At 41.6% G+C, this 18254-nt stretch overlaps 1 protein-coding gene and 1 pseudogene across 1 annotated transcript in view; both read right to left on the bottom strand.

Annotated features, from left to right (window-relative positions):
* The window catches only part of LOC119415894, a 9131-nt pseudogene extending 773 nt beyond the window's left edge, over positions 1 to 8358 (bottom strand).
* Positions 8359 to 15113: 6755 nt separating this feature from the next.
* dldh (dihydrolipoamide dehydrogenase) overlaps positions 15114 to 18254 on the bottom strand; it is a 13891-nt gene continuing 10750 nt past the window's right edge. The window contains exons 13-14 of the mRNA XM_037682508.1: positions 18023 to 18112; positions 15114 to 15365 (exon numbers count right to left, since the gene is read on the bottom strand). Coding sequence (XP_037538436.1) covers positions 15300 to 15365; positions 18023 to 18112 — 156 coding nt within the window. The 3' untranslated portion in view covers positions 15114 to 15299. The remainder of the gene's footprint in view (positions 15366 to 18022; positions 18113 to 18254) is intronic.

Here is an 18254-nt window from a genome sequence, read left to right as displayed (position 1 = left end):
GAATGAAGGTAGGACTGTCTGGCTCGTGGGTCTGACCTGAGCTTCCTCCAAGGTCCATGCTCCTCAGGTTCTTGGCCTCCAGGATCACCACGGTCAGTTTGCAGGCAGCTGGAACGAAGCGCAGAGAGAAGCAGATCTCCCCCAGGTTCTCCTCCTGTGACACACACATGTTCAACTGACCCGTCCTTCGCTTTATTTTTGTTTAAATGTTTTAAAAAGGAGCTTATTGAAAAATAGGACGAGTGTTTCAAAGACAAAAAATACTATTGCTGATATTAATAATGTGTAAATAAATAATTGTACATTCAGTGACGAGAACGTTTGGTTTACGTGTCATTTAACGTGGGAGTGTTATCAATGTTCTTTGTGTGGGAGACTTAAATGATTGTTTATTGATTTGTATGACGGGGCAGAAATCACGTCTGATCCTTTTCAAACAAATTGTGTAAAATTGCATGTCTATTGGCATGACCATTATTTTCTTTCTTTGGTTTTACTTTTTATTGTCTGTTCGAAATGAATAAATAAATAAATAAAATATGAATAGGCATTTGTTAAATAAAATACAGAGGAACCTCACAATAAAAACATCTTCTTACACTTTATTCCAGTTAGAAAAGGTGTTCGCACACATGAAACACAAAACTTCTCAACTAAAACACGACGTGTGGCTAAAGCCCTGCAGCCGAGGCTCCGGCCCTAACGCTCAAAGATGCTAAATTATATGTTAAAGCTGATCGTTGTAGTAGAGTGCACGGCACTTCATGCATCCTGTACGTTAAATCACATCCAGTGACACGTTTCCAAACGCACACATGGAGCTCCAAGTGTTTATGGATTTAGACTCATCAATAATTGTGTGAATGTTTGTGAAGCGTTCGCTCTACTGTGATCTCTACGATTCTCGTCCCGCAGTTTTCACGTTATTTCAATAAATTATAAATCAAAATGTTCAGCTCTTTCAGGGCAACTTTAGCTTTTTGACATCTTTATCCTTTTCTGCATTTTCTTCTCATAGAGAATGAATTGAGCTCATTTTCAAATCTTTACATGTGTTTACAACCTTTTACTGCTCCTTTCATGTTTTCTTCTGCTTCAGCTTCTTCCAGCTCCCTTATGCAAATTTAAACATTTTTCAGCTAATTTCAGCTAATTTCAGCTGTTTTGTGCTTCTTCTAACGTCTCTTTGCTAATCTCAGCTCGTTATGCTCATTTCATCTCATTTCTGCAAGTTCCAGTTTTTCAGCAAGTTATAACTGTTCTTATGCTAAAGTTAGCCTTTTCAGCTAATTCCATAGTTTTGGCACTCTTTTGAACTTTTTCAGCCTAATTCATCAAAAATGTACTCTCTCCACTTCCTTCTGCTAATTTAAGCTTCTTTCTACTTTTTAAGCTAATTTCAGCTTTTTTTCAGATAATTTTGTGCTCATTTCTGTTTCTTTCAGCCTAATTAGACAAACGTTCTTTCTGCTTTTTTCTGCTAATTTGAGCTTGTTCTATTTTTTCAGCTACTTTTTAAAAAATATTTTTGCTAATTTCAGCTGTTTTCAGATAAATTCAATTTTTTTTTTGTAATTTCGGTTACTTTCAGCCTAATGAACTTCTTTCTACTAATTTCAGTTTGTTATGCGCCTTTCAGCCTTTTTCTGCTAGTTTCATATTTTTCTGCAATTTCAGCTACTCTTTAGCTATTTTGTGCTAAATGTAGCTCGTTCCATTTCCTTCTGGTAGTTTAAGCTTCTTTCTGCTTTTTCAGCTATTTTTTTGTTGTTGCTCATTTCTGCTTATTTAAACCCAAATCAGCAAATATGTGTTCTTTCTGCTTTTTTCTGTTAACTTGGGCTTGTTCTTCCATTTCAGCTAAATTTCAGCATGTACTGTATTTAGCTACTTTCAGACGTTCTTCAGCAATAAGCATTCACACTGCATATTTGTAGGAAATGCAGTGTCTCTAGTTTTAACTGAAAGTCCAACAAATAAAGTGCTAATTAAAGATTCACGTCTTCTCTAACGTAATGAAACGAGTGCAGCGTGAAAGAACGGTGGAGGCAAAGACGTAAAACCTCGAACTTGGCCGGCTCAGCCAGGTCCTGCCACTCTTCGATGACGTGGTTCCAGTCAACGCTGCAGAGCTGCACTCTTAGCTCACCGATGACCTCGTGTTTGGTGAAGCGGTTGAAGTCGAACACCTTCATTACAGCAGTCGACTTCAGAAGGGAGGCCTTGGGGAGCTGGGGAACATTACTCCAGTTAGAAGAAGGAAACACACCACTGACCTTCTCACTCATCTAAAGCCAACAAACAATGTCACGACTAACAACTCAAATTATTTTATACTCAAAAAGATCAACCAGATTAAATGATGTCTTGTGGATTTTTATCGTGTTTCGTATGCCAGCGTGTTGGACACATTTTTCATATGTTGACAGAAGTTCTTAAAGGTTCTGGTGTGTCAGGACCCTGAAATCACCTCGTCTCAGAACCTAAAAATCTCCATCGGTCTCTACGTCTCTGTTGCCAGGGTCTCAAACCAGTGGTGATTTTAACCTCTTTGTAAGGGTGCTCAAGCACCTCTGAAAAAAAAAAAATCATCATTGGGACTTTAGGGAGATCAGTTTTGAAAACATAGATTCACCGAAATATTTAATAAATTTGAAATAAATATGGAATGGGGCGGCACGGTGGCGCAGTTGGTAGAGCTGCCGCCTCTCAGCGAGCACGTGTCCCCGGTTCAAATCCTGGCCAGGCCCATTCTGGGTGGAGTTTGCATGTTCTCTCCGTGCTGCATGGGTTTTCTCCAGGCACTCCAGTTTCCTCCCACAGACCAGAAACATGCATGTTAGGCTGACTGGTTTAAGTGTCCCTGTGATGGACTGGAGACATGTCCAGGGTGTCCTCTGTCTCTTGCACAGTGACTGCTGGACATGAGCACCAGTGACCCCATGACCCAAAAAGGAGGAAGCGAGTAAGAGAATGGATAAATATGGAATAAATGATGACAGTCTTACACGGGCCAGTGAAATCCATGGTTTTTATTTTGCACGAGTCGGATCCTCGACACCACCTGTCAATCAACCAGTACGCTCATCACCAATCGACCAGTCAGCGACCTCAGTTTGTCCCGAAGGTAAACGTCCGTTACCTGCAGGAGCTCCACCCCCTTTTCCTCTGACATCTTCTAGGGATTTGCATTACGAACACTTTGCAGTCAGAGATTTTGTGAAAAATCATCAGAAAAATGTTTAAACGTCGTCAGTGGAAAACATTTAATCCAGACAGAGTTACGCTGAGCGTGTAGAGGGTGGAGCACCGTTCATTACATTTTCTAAACCTAAACGGAGTCTGCAAAAATGTAAAAGATGAATAAAGCCCTGTGGGTGACCTCATGATCAGCTGAATACAACAGTTATAAACAGGAAGTACCACATGTTCACCTGTACGAAGGGAACTGCAGGTAAATCCTCCTCTCCATCTTTTGATGGCATTTTGTATTCAAGTATCAGAACAGCAAAAAGAAAGTGTTGAAATGCTCCTCGCTGTTAACTAGTCCTGTAACTTTAACTAGTCCTGTAACTTTTAACTAGTCCTGTAACTTTTAACTAGTCCTGTAACTTTTAACTAATCATGTAACTTTTAACTAGTCCTGTAACTTTTAACCAGTCCTGTAACTTTAACTAGTCCTGTAACTTTTAACTAGTCCTGTAACTTTTAACTAGTCCTGTAACTTTTAACTAATCATGTAACTTTTAACTAGTCCTGTAACTTTTAACCAGTCCTGTAACTTTAACTAGTCCTGTAACTTTTAACTAGTCCTGTAACTTTTAACCAGTCCTGTAATGTTTAACTAGTCCTGTAACTTTTAACTAGTCCTGTAACGTTTAACTAATCCTGTAACTTTTAACCAGTCCTGTAACTTTTAACTAGTCCTGTAACTTTTAACTAATCATGTAACTTTTAACCAATCCTGTAACTTTTAACCAGTCCTGTAACTTTTAACCAGTCCTGTAAGTTATCCCATTTTTTGTCTTTTAGGCTCGTTCATGATCTCAAAGGACAAACTAGTGTCAACGACAAACTTGTGAAAGAACAACAACAACAGTGTACTTTATTCTGTCGTTATTTCAGGATTTGTATTTTATTTATGGCGTCAACTTTTAAAATGATGCATTTTGTTATAGATGCTCAGGAAATGTGTGCGAGCAGAAAACGTCCTCTCTACCTGGAAGACGAACTGCTCGTTGAAGACGGGGTTCAGCGTGTTCTTGAACACTTTGGTCTCGTATGTTTTGGACTTTTCGGGGAGGATGTAGAGTTTGACATACGGGTCGGAGCTCCTGCCCAGGTCCATGGCCTTCAGGCTGGTTGCTTGTTTGATTCCTACTGTAAGCTGTAAAACAACAACAAATCACGTAAAGCACACGGCTCTGGGGTCAGAGGTCGCTACTGGACTGTATAAATCTAAGATGACATCATCATCTTAAAACTAAACCCAACTAACTAAATAAATAAAGGAGAAGCAGAATTTTATTCACGTTCAAGTCAACTTTATCGTCATTTCCATCACATGTGGTGCAACGACATTATGTGCACAGGGTCCCAGTTGTTTCTGGATCCTGAGGCGGGTGTTAACACTTCATGGTGCTTTTTGATTTGTTTCCAGCAATGACACAGACCTGATTTTTAATTTATTGATTGAGGGAGATCAATTACCGTAGTTAGACGGATGGATCCTTATCTAGAAAGAAAGAAAGTCTATCTATCTATCTGTCTGTCTGTCTGTCTGTCTGTCTGTCTGTCTGTCTGTCTGTCTAGACATAAAACGCTGTCAGTGAACCTACGAGGACAGGAGTTACAGACTCCATGAAGTCTGCACTGTGGCCTTCAGTTTCAGTTAGGCTGACCCAGAGCATCTTCCCTGATGAGAATGTGAGTTGAACGTCTGTAGTGATGCACAAAGTGTATGAAGTGTTGGTGAGTCTGCAGGGGTTGGGTTTGTGGGTTTTGTTGCTCTTCTCACTGATCAACATTTCAAAACTCCCATTTTTGCTGTCACTTACAGACTCAGTGTCATCTATTTCTACTTAATGATAATGTTGAATAATGATATTCATCCACAATAGCACAAACTGCTGTGTGTGTGCACGTGCACCAGGAGTCTGCACTAATAATGTAATTCATCTTCATGTCCCGTGTGTCGCTTGATGAGAAATGAAGGTCCGCTACCTCAGACTGAGCGCCATTGTACTCCAAGGAATAGAGCAACTTTCCTCTGTGTGGTTTGGTGGAGCCGTAGTCAACATCCCCAACATCTGGCTGAACCTGGAAGAGGAGCAAAGGAATGTCAGACAAGTGCACACTTCAGAAAAAATAAATAAATAAATAAATAAAATGAATATGAGCATCTAGCCAGCTGGCACTGTCATTCCACAAGTAGTAATATCAGTAGTAATAATTAGTAGTAGTAATATTCATTCAATCTTTATTTATACAGATTAATCACATTGAGCCTCGGAGAATCATTTACAAGCGAGACCTGTTTAAGACAGAAAAAAGTATGGAAAAATGAAAACACGAGGGGAGGAAGGAAGGTAAAAAAAAAAAATCGTATCTCGCATTATGTCCCGGCCGGGGTTCAGCGTGAGAGTTGGAAAAAAAGACCTCGCACATAAACAGCAGACAAAATGACGTCATGATACATTCATGAGAAGGAGGATGACAAAGGTGGTGAGTTGTCCGTAAACACTGCCAGAAACTTCCATAGTCCTGATAAGAACAGTGTCTATCAGCAGGCTCAGCTCTGGTACAGGCCCACACGTGTAAACTGGTCTGCACTTTTAACTAAATATCACATCACTCTTTAACAGAGGAGATAAGATCTATCAGAGCAATAAAGATTCAATACATCAATAACAGTTGACAATATAAATGTGAAACAGAAATATAACATTACTAAAAATCACCTTCTGGCTTACACAGAGCAAGAAATTACTTGTATTCAAGTGAGTCACAGTTTCATTCATTACATTTGGTACGCTACATTTAAACAATTTTGTTTATTTTTTAAAAGTCATTACATGATTTTGTAAATTCATTTAATTTTGGAATAAAAGCAAAGCTATAAAACACTGATCACAACTTCAAATTCAATTCAATCCAAAAATACTTTATTAATCCCAAAGGGAAATTATTTGTTGTTGTAACTCGTTATCCTCATTTCATTAAGAGATGTTATAGATGCTGATGCTGTAGACAGGAAGGATCTCTTGTAAAGGTCCATCCCACAGTGGATCCTAAGAAACTGGCTGCAGATGCCGTCTGATCCATCCACCCAGACTCGTCTGGCCTCTCGGTTCCCCCAGGCTGTAGGACCGCCCCAATACCGGGCAGAACTCCTCCCAGAGCGATGGCCACTCCTCCCAGCAGTCTGCCGAGCTCCTCGTCGCTACGGACAGCCAACTGTAGGTGCCGAGGGATGATCCTGTCCTTCTGCTGTCATGAGCCGTGTTTCCAGCTAGTTCCAGGATCTCAGTGGTCAGGCACTCGATCACAGCTGGCAGATAGATGAGAATGCATCCACAGAACATCCTTTTCAACTCATTTGAGATTCGGGGCTGTAGTTGAGATATTATTTGAGCTTTTGAGATGTTAATCAGCTGCTGATGGTTGTATAAAACTGCTTTGTTGCCATGGTTACGCATCATAACAAATGTCCAAAACTAAAAAAGTTTCAGTAAAAATCCTTCCAGCTGCACAGCATCTGATACCAGAGGAAACAATCATCCAAAAAAATGTGATTTACATCCAGAAAAAGAAGAACTAAAGTTTCCAAAAGCAAAATCTCAGAATGAAAGTAACAGAGCTGCTCCAACATGCAGCCATCTGGAGCAGCGCAATTCTAGAACATTAATGTAAATTAATGTAAAATCAGATATTTTAGCCAGAAACAATCACAAAAGAAAGTCCACAAATTTCTTGAGGGACTGTTTAATATACGACTGATGGTTTCCCACCACACCCAATGTCTGGGTCTCACCAGAACCGAGTTGGTTTTTCCATCCATTCCTTTCATGTTGATCTGCTCGTCCCTCTGCCTTTTCTTCTTCTTCTTCCCTTTTCTGCAACATTTGATGCAGAGACACAGGCAGCAGAGCAGAATCAGCAGGATGCCGGCTGCAATGATGACATAGATCGCCCATCGTGGCACTGCAGAATAGAAGATGGACAAAAATGCAGGAGTAGGATTTCTACTGCGCTGTGATGACAGTGATATAAAACAGACAGGTAGGTTGCAGCGGCAGCAGAACTAGGATGAGGGGACATCTCATTCAGATGCCCAAACCACTTAACACAAACTGTATTCAATTAGAAGAAGTGGCAATTTTACTCCGATCCCTGTGGATGATGGAGCTCCTTTAACTCTTGGGCTGAGCTTGGCATTCCACCTGTTTCTGGTTGAGAAGCATGGCCTCAGAATTAGAGGAGATGACTACCATCCCTGTTGCTTTACAATTATCAGTGAACTGCCCCAATACATGCCAAAGGTCATGGCCTAAAGACGCCAAAAGAACCACATAATCTGCAAATGGCAGTGACGAGACCCTGGAATTTCCACATCAGACACGGTCTTGTCCAAAACTGCACTTTGAGATGCTGACTATGAACACCAAAAGTAGGATCAAAGACAAGAGACAGTTCTGAGTCCCACCTGCACCAAGAACAAGACTGACTTTGTGCTAAGGTTGGCAACACATCTCTCCTTTCACTTATACTGGGCCCGGGTAAATCCTTACAGCAGCCTCAGCATTTGATTAAAAATCCATAAGATGCACGTAGACTGGAGTGTCACACTTCCTTGAGACCTTAAGCATCTCTGCAATAAAAAATAATCTGGTCCACTGTTCCTTGACCAGGATAAGAAAGACACAACTCAACTCAAAGTTCAACTAAAGAAGATGGAATGTCTTGAGTTCAGTGTAAGGGTTTCAGCTCGGCCACCCCTTTCAAAAGTTAATGTTTTTAACTTTGAAGACACAAATTTAAAGTCTTTAGTTTGCATTTTGAGCACAAAGTTGATGTGTTGACTCATGAAGGACAAACACTCATTCTCTAAAGTTAACAACCAGGAAAACCCAGAATGGACTTTTAGTAGTTAGCTGTTCATTATGTTTTGCAGCTTTAATGTGTTAATGGTGCACAACCAGTCCCTACAAACAAAACAAAATTGTAGTATGGGTGCAGGGTTGTTCAGACGAAGGTGTTCTTTGGTGACTTACAAGGAATGTGATTCAGCAGGTCATCAAAGAAGTTAACAGCACTGGTATTGGTGGTAGTGTTGGTGGATGTGGTGGGCTGAGCAGTGACAGCTAATTTGGCTGAGGCCCTTCCAGCCGTGGCTGATGGCTTAGATCTCACAGACAATGGTTGATGAATGGCAGGCATAATGAGGCTGATGAAGAGGTCTGGCAGCAAGATCTATGAAGAGGTAAAACTGAAAGGTTAGTGGAAATGTAGGTGTTAGTTTTAGTATTATAGTAGTGATGTTTTAAGTGTTACATCATTTGTGAGAATAAAAACTAACATATAAACTGTTATTATTTAATTACCCCACACATCACTGCCCTTCATTTTCTAAAAGGTGATCATTTGAATTTACGAGAGTGATGCAACTCATTTAAACAGAACGAGATGTTTTTAGTTTTAACTTGAACAAATTCTACAATGCCAAAGGAAGCGCGTCAGCCCTGAACAGCAATGTTAACTTTACTACCTCATCTTATCTAGTTTTTTTGAAAACTTCTCTGTCTTCTATCCTCTACCATTTATCAGTTGTCGGGTTGCAAATGCAGCAGTTCCAGGAGAGAAACAGACACTTCTTTCTCCAGGGACACTGTCCAGGTCCTCCTGGGGGACCCTGAAGCATCCCCAGGCCAGAGAAGATACACAAGAAGAAAAGACATAGAGGCATCCTAATTAGATGCTCAAACCACCTCAACTGAGTCTTTTCAGTTGGAGAAGCAGCAGATCTACTCCGAGCTCCAAACCCAAGTTGACATTTGGAAAGTGCAGTAGAAGGAACAGACTGAAGTGCACCGATTGACATGTGACGTGCCAGTATGAATAAAAAGATCTGCGTCCCAAAGAGGAACGTCTGAGTTCCAGATGCAGCTGATGTGTCCAACATCATTTCTTCATCATGTAAGAGCTGCTGTGAAACCAACTAACATCAAATGACGCCATTTGAACTGTGGAATTCAATCACAAATAATGTTTCTTCATGGATACACCCATCTAATAGTTCAATATATTAATACATAGCATAGACATTATAATGGTTTTATCAGAGCTTTTATTTAAATATGGGACTTTTAGCACAATAACCCCCAAAGCCTAAACACGTGAATACAAAGATAAGCTCTTTTTACTCGTTCACTCAACCCTTATTTATAGCAGCGAGTCTCATTGAGCCACGAGGACTCATTTACAAGAAGGACCTGATCCAGACAGAACATATAAAGTACAGACAACAAGAACAGTAAACAATGACAACAATAAACTACAGTAAAAATGCAGTTAAAATAAAATGAGTGCATGAAACAATAAATCAGGGTGCTGTGAAACAGCGTGGAAAACTAAAAACAAGAACATGATATCTGCCTTAATTTTTCTATTGACATTAAGAAATGTTTGAAACCCCCTTAAAGAAATCAAGGTGGACACTTCACTTCCTGTTGCAGGGTGTTCCAGGTGCAGGAGCTGAGTAGGGAAAGGCCTTTATGCCAAGTTCAGTCTGAACTGAGGGAACGCTGCAGGTAATGATGTCCTGAGAGCGCACGCTGTAACTGCACTGACGCCGTGTCATGTGGGAGGAGATATAAGAAGGCAGCAGACCAAGGAGGGATTTATAGATGAACATGAACCCGTGTCACGCTGTCTACATGTAGGTAATGATGACCAGCTGACTAAAACGTACAGGAAGCAGTGGTACGGTAGTTACAACCAGTTACGCATCTTAGCGTGCCACGATAGACAGCATCCAACATCTGCAAGCAGCTGGCAGGAACATTCATGTAAATAATGTCGCCGTAGTCAATAGAGAGAAGGAAGGTAGAGGATACAAGGTGCTTTCTGGCGTTCAGAGTTAAGAAAGATCTATTGCTGAAAAAGAAGCCCAGCTTTAATTTCAGCTTCTTTATCAAGTTTTCAACACATGGCTTCAAATGTGCATCGACCAAAATTCCTGTCTGTGAACCTTAACGTGTAACAATGAGTTGTGTGTCTGATTTCAGCATTCCACACCATGACAGACAAATACTACATTTGAATTGAAGGCTCACTCTCGTGGTTACAGTTTGCTGCTGGTTTCAGGCCATGAAACTTTATGTTTTTGCTCGTGTCACCTGTTGTGTTTCTGCTGCAGTTTTTGGTGTATGGCAGAGTTACAGCGCCACACTCAGGTCTGACATGGTTTTCAGGTCTCTCTTGTAAGTGAGTCCCCGAGGCTCAATGGGATTAACCTGCAGAAACTGACTGAATAGTTACTGCTGCCTGGCTTCAGTGTGGATGACATGTCTAGAAACTGTACCGTGTTCACAGAGAAATTTAAAAAATGTTCTGGAAAAACAGCATTTCTGTGTGACAGGGCCTAAAACTTTGTTAAGTCAAGGTACAGGGGGGAAATCTTCGTCCGCATCAGTGTTGTTGTATGAAAGCTGATAAAGATCAGAGGTGTGCTGCCATGCCTGGGTGAAGACCTGCAGGTCTCCACCATGAACAAACAGCTGCGAGCTGCACATTAACTCCACGCCTGTTTCATGCTCTGATAACAGCGCACGAACTTTGCAAACACGCACCTACCTGCATTTTTACCCACTGACTCAGGTTAACGTCGCCCAAACCTTTCTTCTAATTCAGAAAGATAATTATTTCTTTATCTTTCTTGAGCTGAGGCCAAAACGTGCAAATTACACAAAGTTTTGATCGTTTTAAACAGAAAGACTAGTACAATGTTAACTTTCACAGTAAATACCGTAACACTACCACAGTACTGAGAACCTATCCAAGTAAGGCGTAAGAAGTGATGACCTTCAGACCATGATGTGGTTTCAGCTCTTTAAATAAAAACATCTTGTGAGTTGTACTCACTTCTCTGGATGTTTCAATAAAATCACCAACGTCAGGAGCTCCACCCAGACGGCTGCTCGACACTCAAGTGTTTCACACTCAGAAAAAAAATTCACTTTGTGTTGGAGAGCAATTAAAGAGGAAGGAAATGATGTTTAACTTTCTGACTGGACTGGAAAAGACCCCCCGCCCCAACGAACCCCAGTCCTTAAAGTTTTTCATCTTGAGGAAGCATCTGTTTATTGACTGTTTTCAGTGTAATCAAGACTTCCTGCAGACTTTAGCTGCAGCCGGGACACTTTCAATCCAAGTGGTGCATTTAAAGCCGTCTGTTCCGACTGTTTGAAAAATCCAAAAGTAAATCAGAAATAAAAGAATTCAGTTTGCAACCTGTTTTATTTTTATCACCATTGGGATGGTGGACACAGAAAGCTTAAATCAGATCATCTGGAAGAAACGTTTCGTCCTTCATCCGAAAGTCTTCATCAGTCTGAGGCCTGCCAACAGGATCTGTCTTATAAACATCAAACCATTGACGTGTTTCAAACCAGTCTGCTGCGGAGTTCCCAGAAACTGGCTTTACACGTGCACAAAGAAGGACCATCGGTCTAAAACAATGGATCATCAGTGCATAACAACCAACTGTTACAGACAAATGGCTGCTCATCAAAGCAGCCTGAGGACAACCTGGAGCTCAGTCATCCAGGAAACCAAAGCTGGTGTTTAGGACTCGTTTTCAGAGCAAAGGACAAAGATTTATTAGGATTGTGCTGCAGCTTCTTTATTCTGCTGACGATGATGCGACGTGCAAACAAAACACTCAAAAACTAAACGCCCATGTCTACACCCGATTACCTTTAGGGATCTGTTTGATTTAGGACGGCTACCACAGCCTCAAGGCATACGTCAGGACAAATAAATGGTTTGAAGGCTCAATCATCCAGGTAGATAACAAAACAAAGGTGAAATCATGTCATCTGGACCAGTTTTTAGGATTTCAAGGGTGAATGTTGGTAGTTTTGGAGATGAGAGTTTTATGGGCTGGAACTGAACAGTGAATGAAGGTAAACCTAAATGTTTTTGGTGCAAGATAATCAAATGGGTAGAAGTTACACTGTGGAGGAGAACAGCCCGGCAGCACGATGGCTCAGTGGTTAGTACTGTTGCCTCACAGCAAGAAGGTCCTGGGTTCAATCCCCAGTTGGACCTGGGGTCTTTCTGTGTGGAGTTTACATGTTCTCTCCGTGCATGCGTGGGTTTTCTCCGGGTGCTCCGGTTTCCTCCCACAGACCAAAAACATGCATGTTAGACTGATTCAGGTGCAGACTCCAGACCTGATCTGTGATCTCAGTGGGATTTGTCTGGTTAAATAAAAGGTTCAACTCAATTCAGTTTATTTATAAAGCACCAAATCACACAAAGTTGTCTCAGGACTTTACAGGAACATGCACATAAAAGCCAATTAGTAAAGTTCTCTATCTAAGAATCCAGCAGACAAGTTGAATCTTAGCTTCGTTGCAGTCTCCCATCCTGAGCAAGCACAGTGGAGACAGTGGAAAGAAAAACTCCCTTTAACAGGAAGAAACCTCCAGCAGAACCAGCTCAGGACAAGAGACCATCTGCTTTGACCGGCTGGATGAGAGGACAGGGAGGAGAGGTTCATAATAAAATACTTTTTTACACCTAGATGCAGCAACAAGTCGGCATTTTGCTGTGAAGTTACTGAACTCATGAACTTTACATGTATATGATGGCAGCCATCTTGGATTCTGATGTGGCAAACCCAGTTTTTGATGGGGGCCTTTGTTACGCCGAGATGAAGCGGCACACCAAAACAAAAGTTAACGCTCACAAGATCAACCCGACTTACGGACGGATGAACAGGATTTCCAAATCCCCTGTTCGCTCCACAACAGAGGACAAAAATGACTGAATCAGTTTTACACACATTAGTAGTAGCTGAGAGTAATTAATAACACGTGCTCTGAAGGCTAACAGATCACACATGACATCCTTTATAAGGTTGGACCAAAGCTGCTATAACTCCATGGTTTCTCATCTAAAGCTGCTTTTAGTTCCAGATGTGGCACGAAAGGCAGCGGGCGATATGCAAACCTTGGATTACACCTTTCATGATTTTATGGACAGCACTTTGGGCAACAACATTTCTTAAATTAAACTCAAGCTCACAGTGAAAGGACGTAAGACAGAAAGTGTAAGTAGACAAACAGAAGAACGCGTAAATGTGACGGAGCTTCTTCATTCAGTCACTGTGTCCCGTGGATCCATCAGACTTCTCTAAACGAATAAAAATAAAAACGAGAGTAAAAATACCTGAGAGTCACGGGAAGTTGGTCCAGAAGGTCCTTTTTGATTATTTACACCTCATTCCTTTAATTTTGTTCATTCGGCTGAAAAACTTCACTGTTCTTCTGTCACTCTGTCATCTTCAGCTCCCGAGTGCGTCTTCAAGCTGCAGCAGCACCACACCTGCTAAACACACACACACGTGCTCAAACACACACACACGTACTCAAACACACACACACACGTACTCAAACACACACACACACACACACACACACACACACACGTGCTCAAACACAGGTGGAGCTATAGAATATTTATTTAAATTACATCCATCCATCCATTATCTTTTTTACCTGCCTCTTCCATTTTGGGTCACGGGGGTCGCAGGTGCCCATGTCCAGCAGTCACTGTGCGAGGGACACCCTGGACATGTCTCCAGTCCATCACAGGGACACAGAGACAAACGAGACAAACAACCATTCGCTCTCTCACCTAGGGACAATTTAGAGTTACCAATCAGACTAACATGCATGTTTTTGGTTTGTGGGAGGAAACTGGAGTACATCTGTAACCACCGACGCTGTAGTCCTTCTGCCCCTTCCCCCCCCGTACCTGCTTCAGGAGTCCTCCGGGACAGCCAAGTCCTGAAGGCCTCCTTCTCCAGCCTGATGGTCTCCATCACTGCTGGCGTCCACCAGCGGGTCCATTGGTTGTCGCTACAAATGACCTTCAGGCTACACCTCCTGGAAGCTGCATCTGCAATACATGCTCTGAACATGTCCAGCCTTACCTGGGACAGGTGAAAAACTCTCCTGGAGGTGTGAGTTGAAGATCACATGGACGGGGTGGCTCCACCAGACGTTCCCAGTTCATCCTCACTATGTGTTTGTGTTTACCAGGTCATGGAAAGTCTCATGGGAAAATACTCAACTCCCCTGCCAACAAACAAAATGTACATCTGCAAAAAATCTACAGGAAGAAGAAAAAGACGCAGAAGTTGAAGGAAGTTTGACGGTGAGACCGCGAGAGCTGGAGTGAGTAGAGATGTGGCATTTAGCGTGTTTGGATTCTAGTTTAGTCGAGTCAGTTTTAGTTCGACTCAAACAATGAGGCAGTTTTTGAACATGAAGCTGCAGCTGGGAGACGGATGCTCGGACCAAGACATGGACGGAGCCTCAGGGTTAGGACCTTCTCAGACAGAAGAGCCAGAGATTAAAATGATTTGGTGAGGAAGTGGGAGAGCCATCATTTGTTTCAGAAAAGGAAGAGTTCACCGAGTGGCCGCCTGAACCCTGGTGTGATGTCGGCCTTCGGTAATCATCGTCCGTGTGCTCACCTGTTTCTTTGACTGGTTTATTTTCTCAACACGACGTTCTGACACGGAAAAAAAAAATCTTTGTATTCTATGACAGTGGGTGCTGGACTTTAAACAGTTTAAAGGCAACACTACCAAATACTAACATTCATCACTAACATGGGTGGAAACGTGACTTTGAATACAGTAAAAAAGAAAAGTGACGTTTTCTCATCAATACTTGAGCATTGAAACAATAGAAGTTTAGGAATCGACCTAAAACGGTCTGTGTGATTTGATGTCAGACAGTGGGATTTTATTGGTGATGTGTCTTTTATACGGGAGATTAAAACATTTGAACAATATGTTAAAAAGCAGAGTCAGCGTGTCTTTATCATTTAAACGTCTTTTATTGTTTTGTTGAGAACATTTAAATAACATAAATCTGACTGTGGTAGTTTGGATGAACACACTGGATCCCAGCAGGTTAAAGTTGGTATAGTTTTGTCCCGGACACACAGCTTCCTGTTTTCCCACCATGATGCCCACCGAGGGCGTGGCAGCAGCTGGCAAGTTAAAAGTTGATGGCTTTGCCAAAGGAGGCCGCCAGGTTGGCTTCTCTGAAAGCTTCCGACACCGTCTGCAGACACAAACCAACAGATGGGTAAAACACGTGGCCGTTTTAATTTCTTCAAAAAACATAAGAACTGCCGTGAAAGTCACAGCTTTAAAGTTACAACGTAAAACAACTGAGCTCTGGGTGGAAACAACAATAAAAACGTGTTGAACGACTGCTGAAAGAAGCTAAAACTGAGCTGTTAAAGAGGCAGACTACTAGCTAAAAGCTAAAAATGGGCAACGAGGTAGCGAAAAGCTAAAAGTAGTAAAAGGCCAGGCAATTCCACTAACACATAACACCCTAAATAATTTTAACTAGGGATGCACGGTATTGAATTTTTGGCCGATATCCAATATGCCAATAAGTTCAAACTTATTTGGCCAATAACCGATACCAATACCGATATTTCCCCCTAGACCTCCTTACAGAGACTACACAGCTTTCTCTGCTGTGGAATTAAATACTACATTATTCTGCAGGTCTTTGTCAGTTTGACCTGCTACCAAATGCAGATGCCAAAAAGATGCAACACCTCAACTTGAATTATGTTTAATGCCAAATTTATTCATGATGTTTACTCTCCAACACAATGACAACACTCGAACAGTGCACATTTGTAAATTTTCACAAATCTAAACTCGATCTGTTCACAAGCGAAAAGTGGAAAGCGCATAAGTGCATTAATAAATAAACTTGACAGTCTCTTCAATTAAAAATTAATTAGAAACAGAAGCCTTTAATATTGGTGAATCATTTTGATGGAATGGCCGATGTCCGATATTTAACTTTATCGCCAATATCGGCCGATACCATGCCGATAATATCGTGCATCCCTATTATTAACCTCTGCAATAACTAGTTGTAGTTGGTGCTCAGTGAATTTTATTGGCTCTGGAGAGACACAGATCGACCTGGCTGGACAAAAGAAGTGTCATTCAAAGAGGGAGGGCCTTTACTGACATCTCGACATTTTAGTATTTAAATTAAAATCCCTGGCAGAATTTATGAGCCTCAATTAAAATCTACATCAACAGGACCTGCATGCAGGCTTCTGAAAGCTAAATGTAGCAAAACAATAGTTAAAAGTAGCGTAAGACCACAAGAATACTGCGCTGAAACAGAATTAAAAAAGAAGAATGTTCTGAAGAAATGCTGGCTCAGCATTCACACCATCAAAGGTCTGGCGTTACTTAAAGATATACACATCCGCCCCCTCCTTTAGGAGACCAGGTGATGCTGAGACATGACAGACGTGGCTCTGACGCTGCTCAATAATCCAGGTAGATGAATCCAACCAGGTTGAGTCAGGTCCTCCGGACGGTTCTTCTTTGTTGAAACTAGGGCTGCACAATAATTTGACATCGATACACATCACGATGTACTTTTATTCAGTAACGGTGATATGAGTTTTAAGCACATTTTCAATATGATTACAGAGTTTCTCTTTCTGTTTGGGTTGAAGCGGCCGAACAGAAAACGCCGTGACACAACTACGTCAGTGCGTGGTGACGTAGATGTTACGCAGAGCTCGAGTCCAGAAGGGGTTAGCAGTAGCAGGCTAGGCTAACGTCCGACACGCGTCAAGTTTTCTCTTCAAAATGAGTGAGTGCGCACGAGCGTCAGAATGTGACTCAACAGACGTTCACAAGCGAAGAGAAGCAGATGACATCATCGATTAGATTTGAGCGGTTCGGCTTTCTGAGATCTGATAAACTGCAGGTTTCAGTCAGTGAGTTTTTAGATGAAAGACTTCTTCAGTCAGACTGAAGAAGTCTTCTGGATGAAAGACTAAACGTTTCAACAAAGAACTGTCCAGAGGACCCGAGTCAACCTGGTTAGACAGCTGTAGTCATTGATCAAAGGTAGAAAACAAAGGTCCTGGTTTTGGAGAAACTGAACGTGAAGATATATTTTTAAAAATCTACAACAAAGTGAACACAAAGCTCTACAGTAAAATTATTACCCACCGCCAAAAGACAAAGAGGGATGATGTTTTTGTCCATGCCTGTGTGTGCGTGTGTTAGCAAAATATTTCTTCAGCCACTGAATTAATTTCAATAAAACTCTCAAAGTAATCCCTGAATGAACCAGTACAACTGATAAGCTGCTGGACAGAACCCAGTTCAAGATGGCCGTCTCAGCTAACAGTCAGTTTTACAGACATGGAGCTAAAATTAGGTGATAAATAGCTGAAAGTCATTTACAAGACACCGAGTGCATCTTGAAGATCTCACAGAATTGTAGAAGAGGTCGTGAAAACGGCTGCAACTCATTTTTCATCATCATAATCTTAAGTGAACAAAAATGGAAGATGAAGGGCGACATGCATTCAAGGAGCACTACGACTTCATAAGCAGTTCTTGTTTATGGAGAACATAAATGAAGAAATAGGAAATACACTCACTGGCTGATAAGAGAACTGACATTTTCTCATTATATTTACGTCTTTATTGTTTTTATGGTTTCTTGTTCGGCATCATCTTTTCACCGTTTATCGTTTTGTGTTCGGCAGCGGTTGTTGGCAAACGCTTCATGAATAACTTTCATTTGTATAAACTTTTAAAGGTGAAAAACGTGCAGTCAAAACATAAAAAAGTGGAATTTGTTCAACAAATCCCGACACACACAAAACCTTTAACCAAAGTACTGATTCGTGGACGGTGCACGGCGGTACGTACAGGGTGGGCGTGGCAGACCCGGGCCACGTCCTCGCACGAGGCGCCGTACTCCATGGCCAGAGCGGCTTCATTAATCATCTCCCCCGCCCCCTACGGGAAACAAACGTTCATTTTAACACGTGCGAGCTTTAATCAGCCCAATGAACCCACCCCCCCCCCCCCCCCCCCCCCCCACAAGCTTTACACCATTTAAAAGTAGATATTTCACACATGACAATCTGAACAGTGGACA

This window comes from Nematolebias whitei, chromosome 10 (assembly GCF_014905685.2).
Source record: "Nematolebias whitei isolate Nwh7 chromosome 10, NemWhi1, whole genome shotgun sequence".
NCBI classification, from domain to species: Eukaryota; Metazoa; Chordata; class Actinopteri; order Cyprinodontiformes; family Rivulidae; genus Nematolebias; species Nematolebias whitei.
Note: the sequence above shows the minus strand (reverse complement) of the source record. Positions and strands in the feature narration are given on the sequence as shown.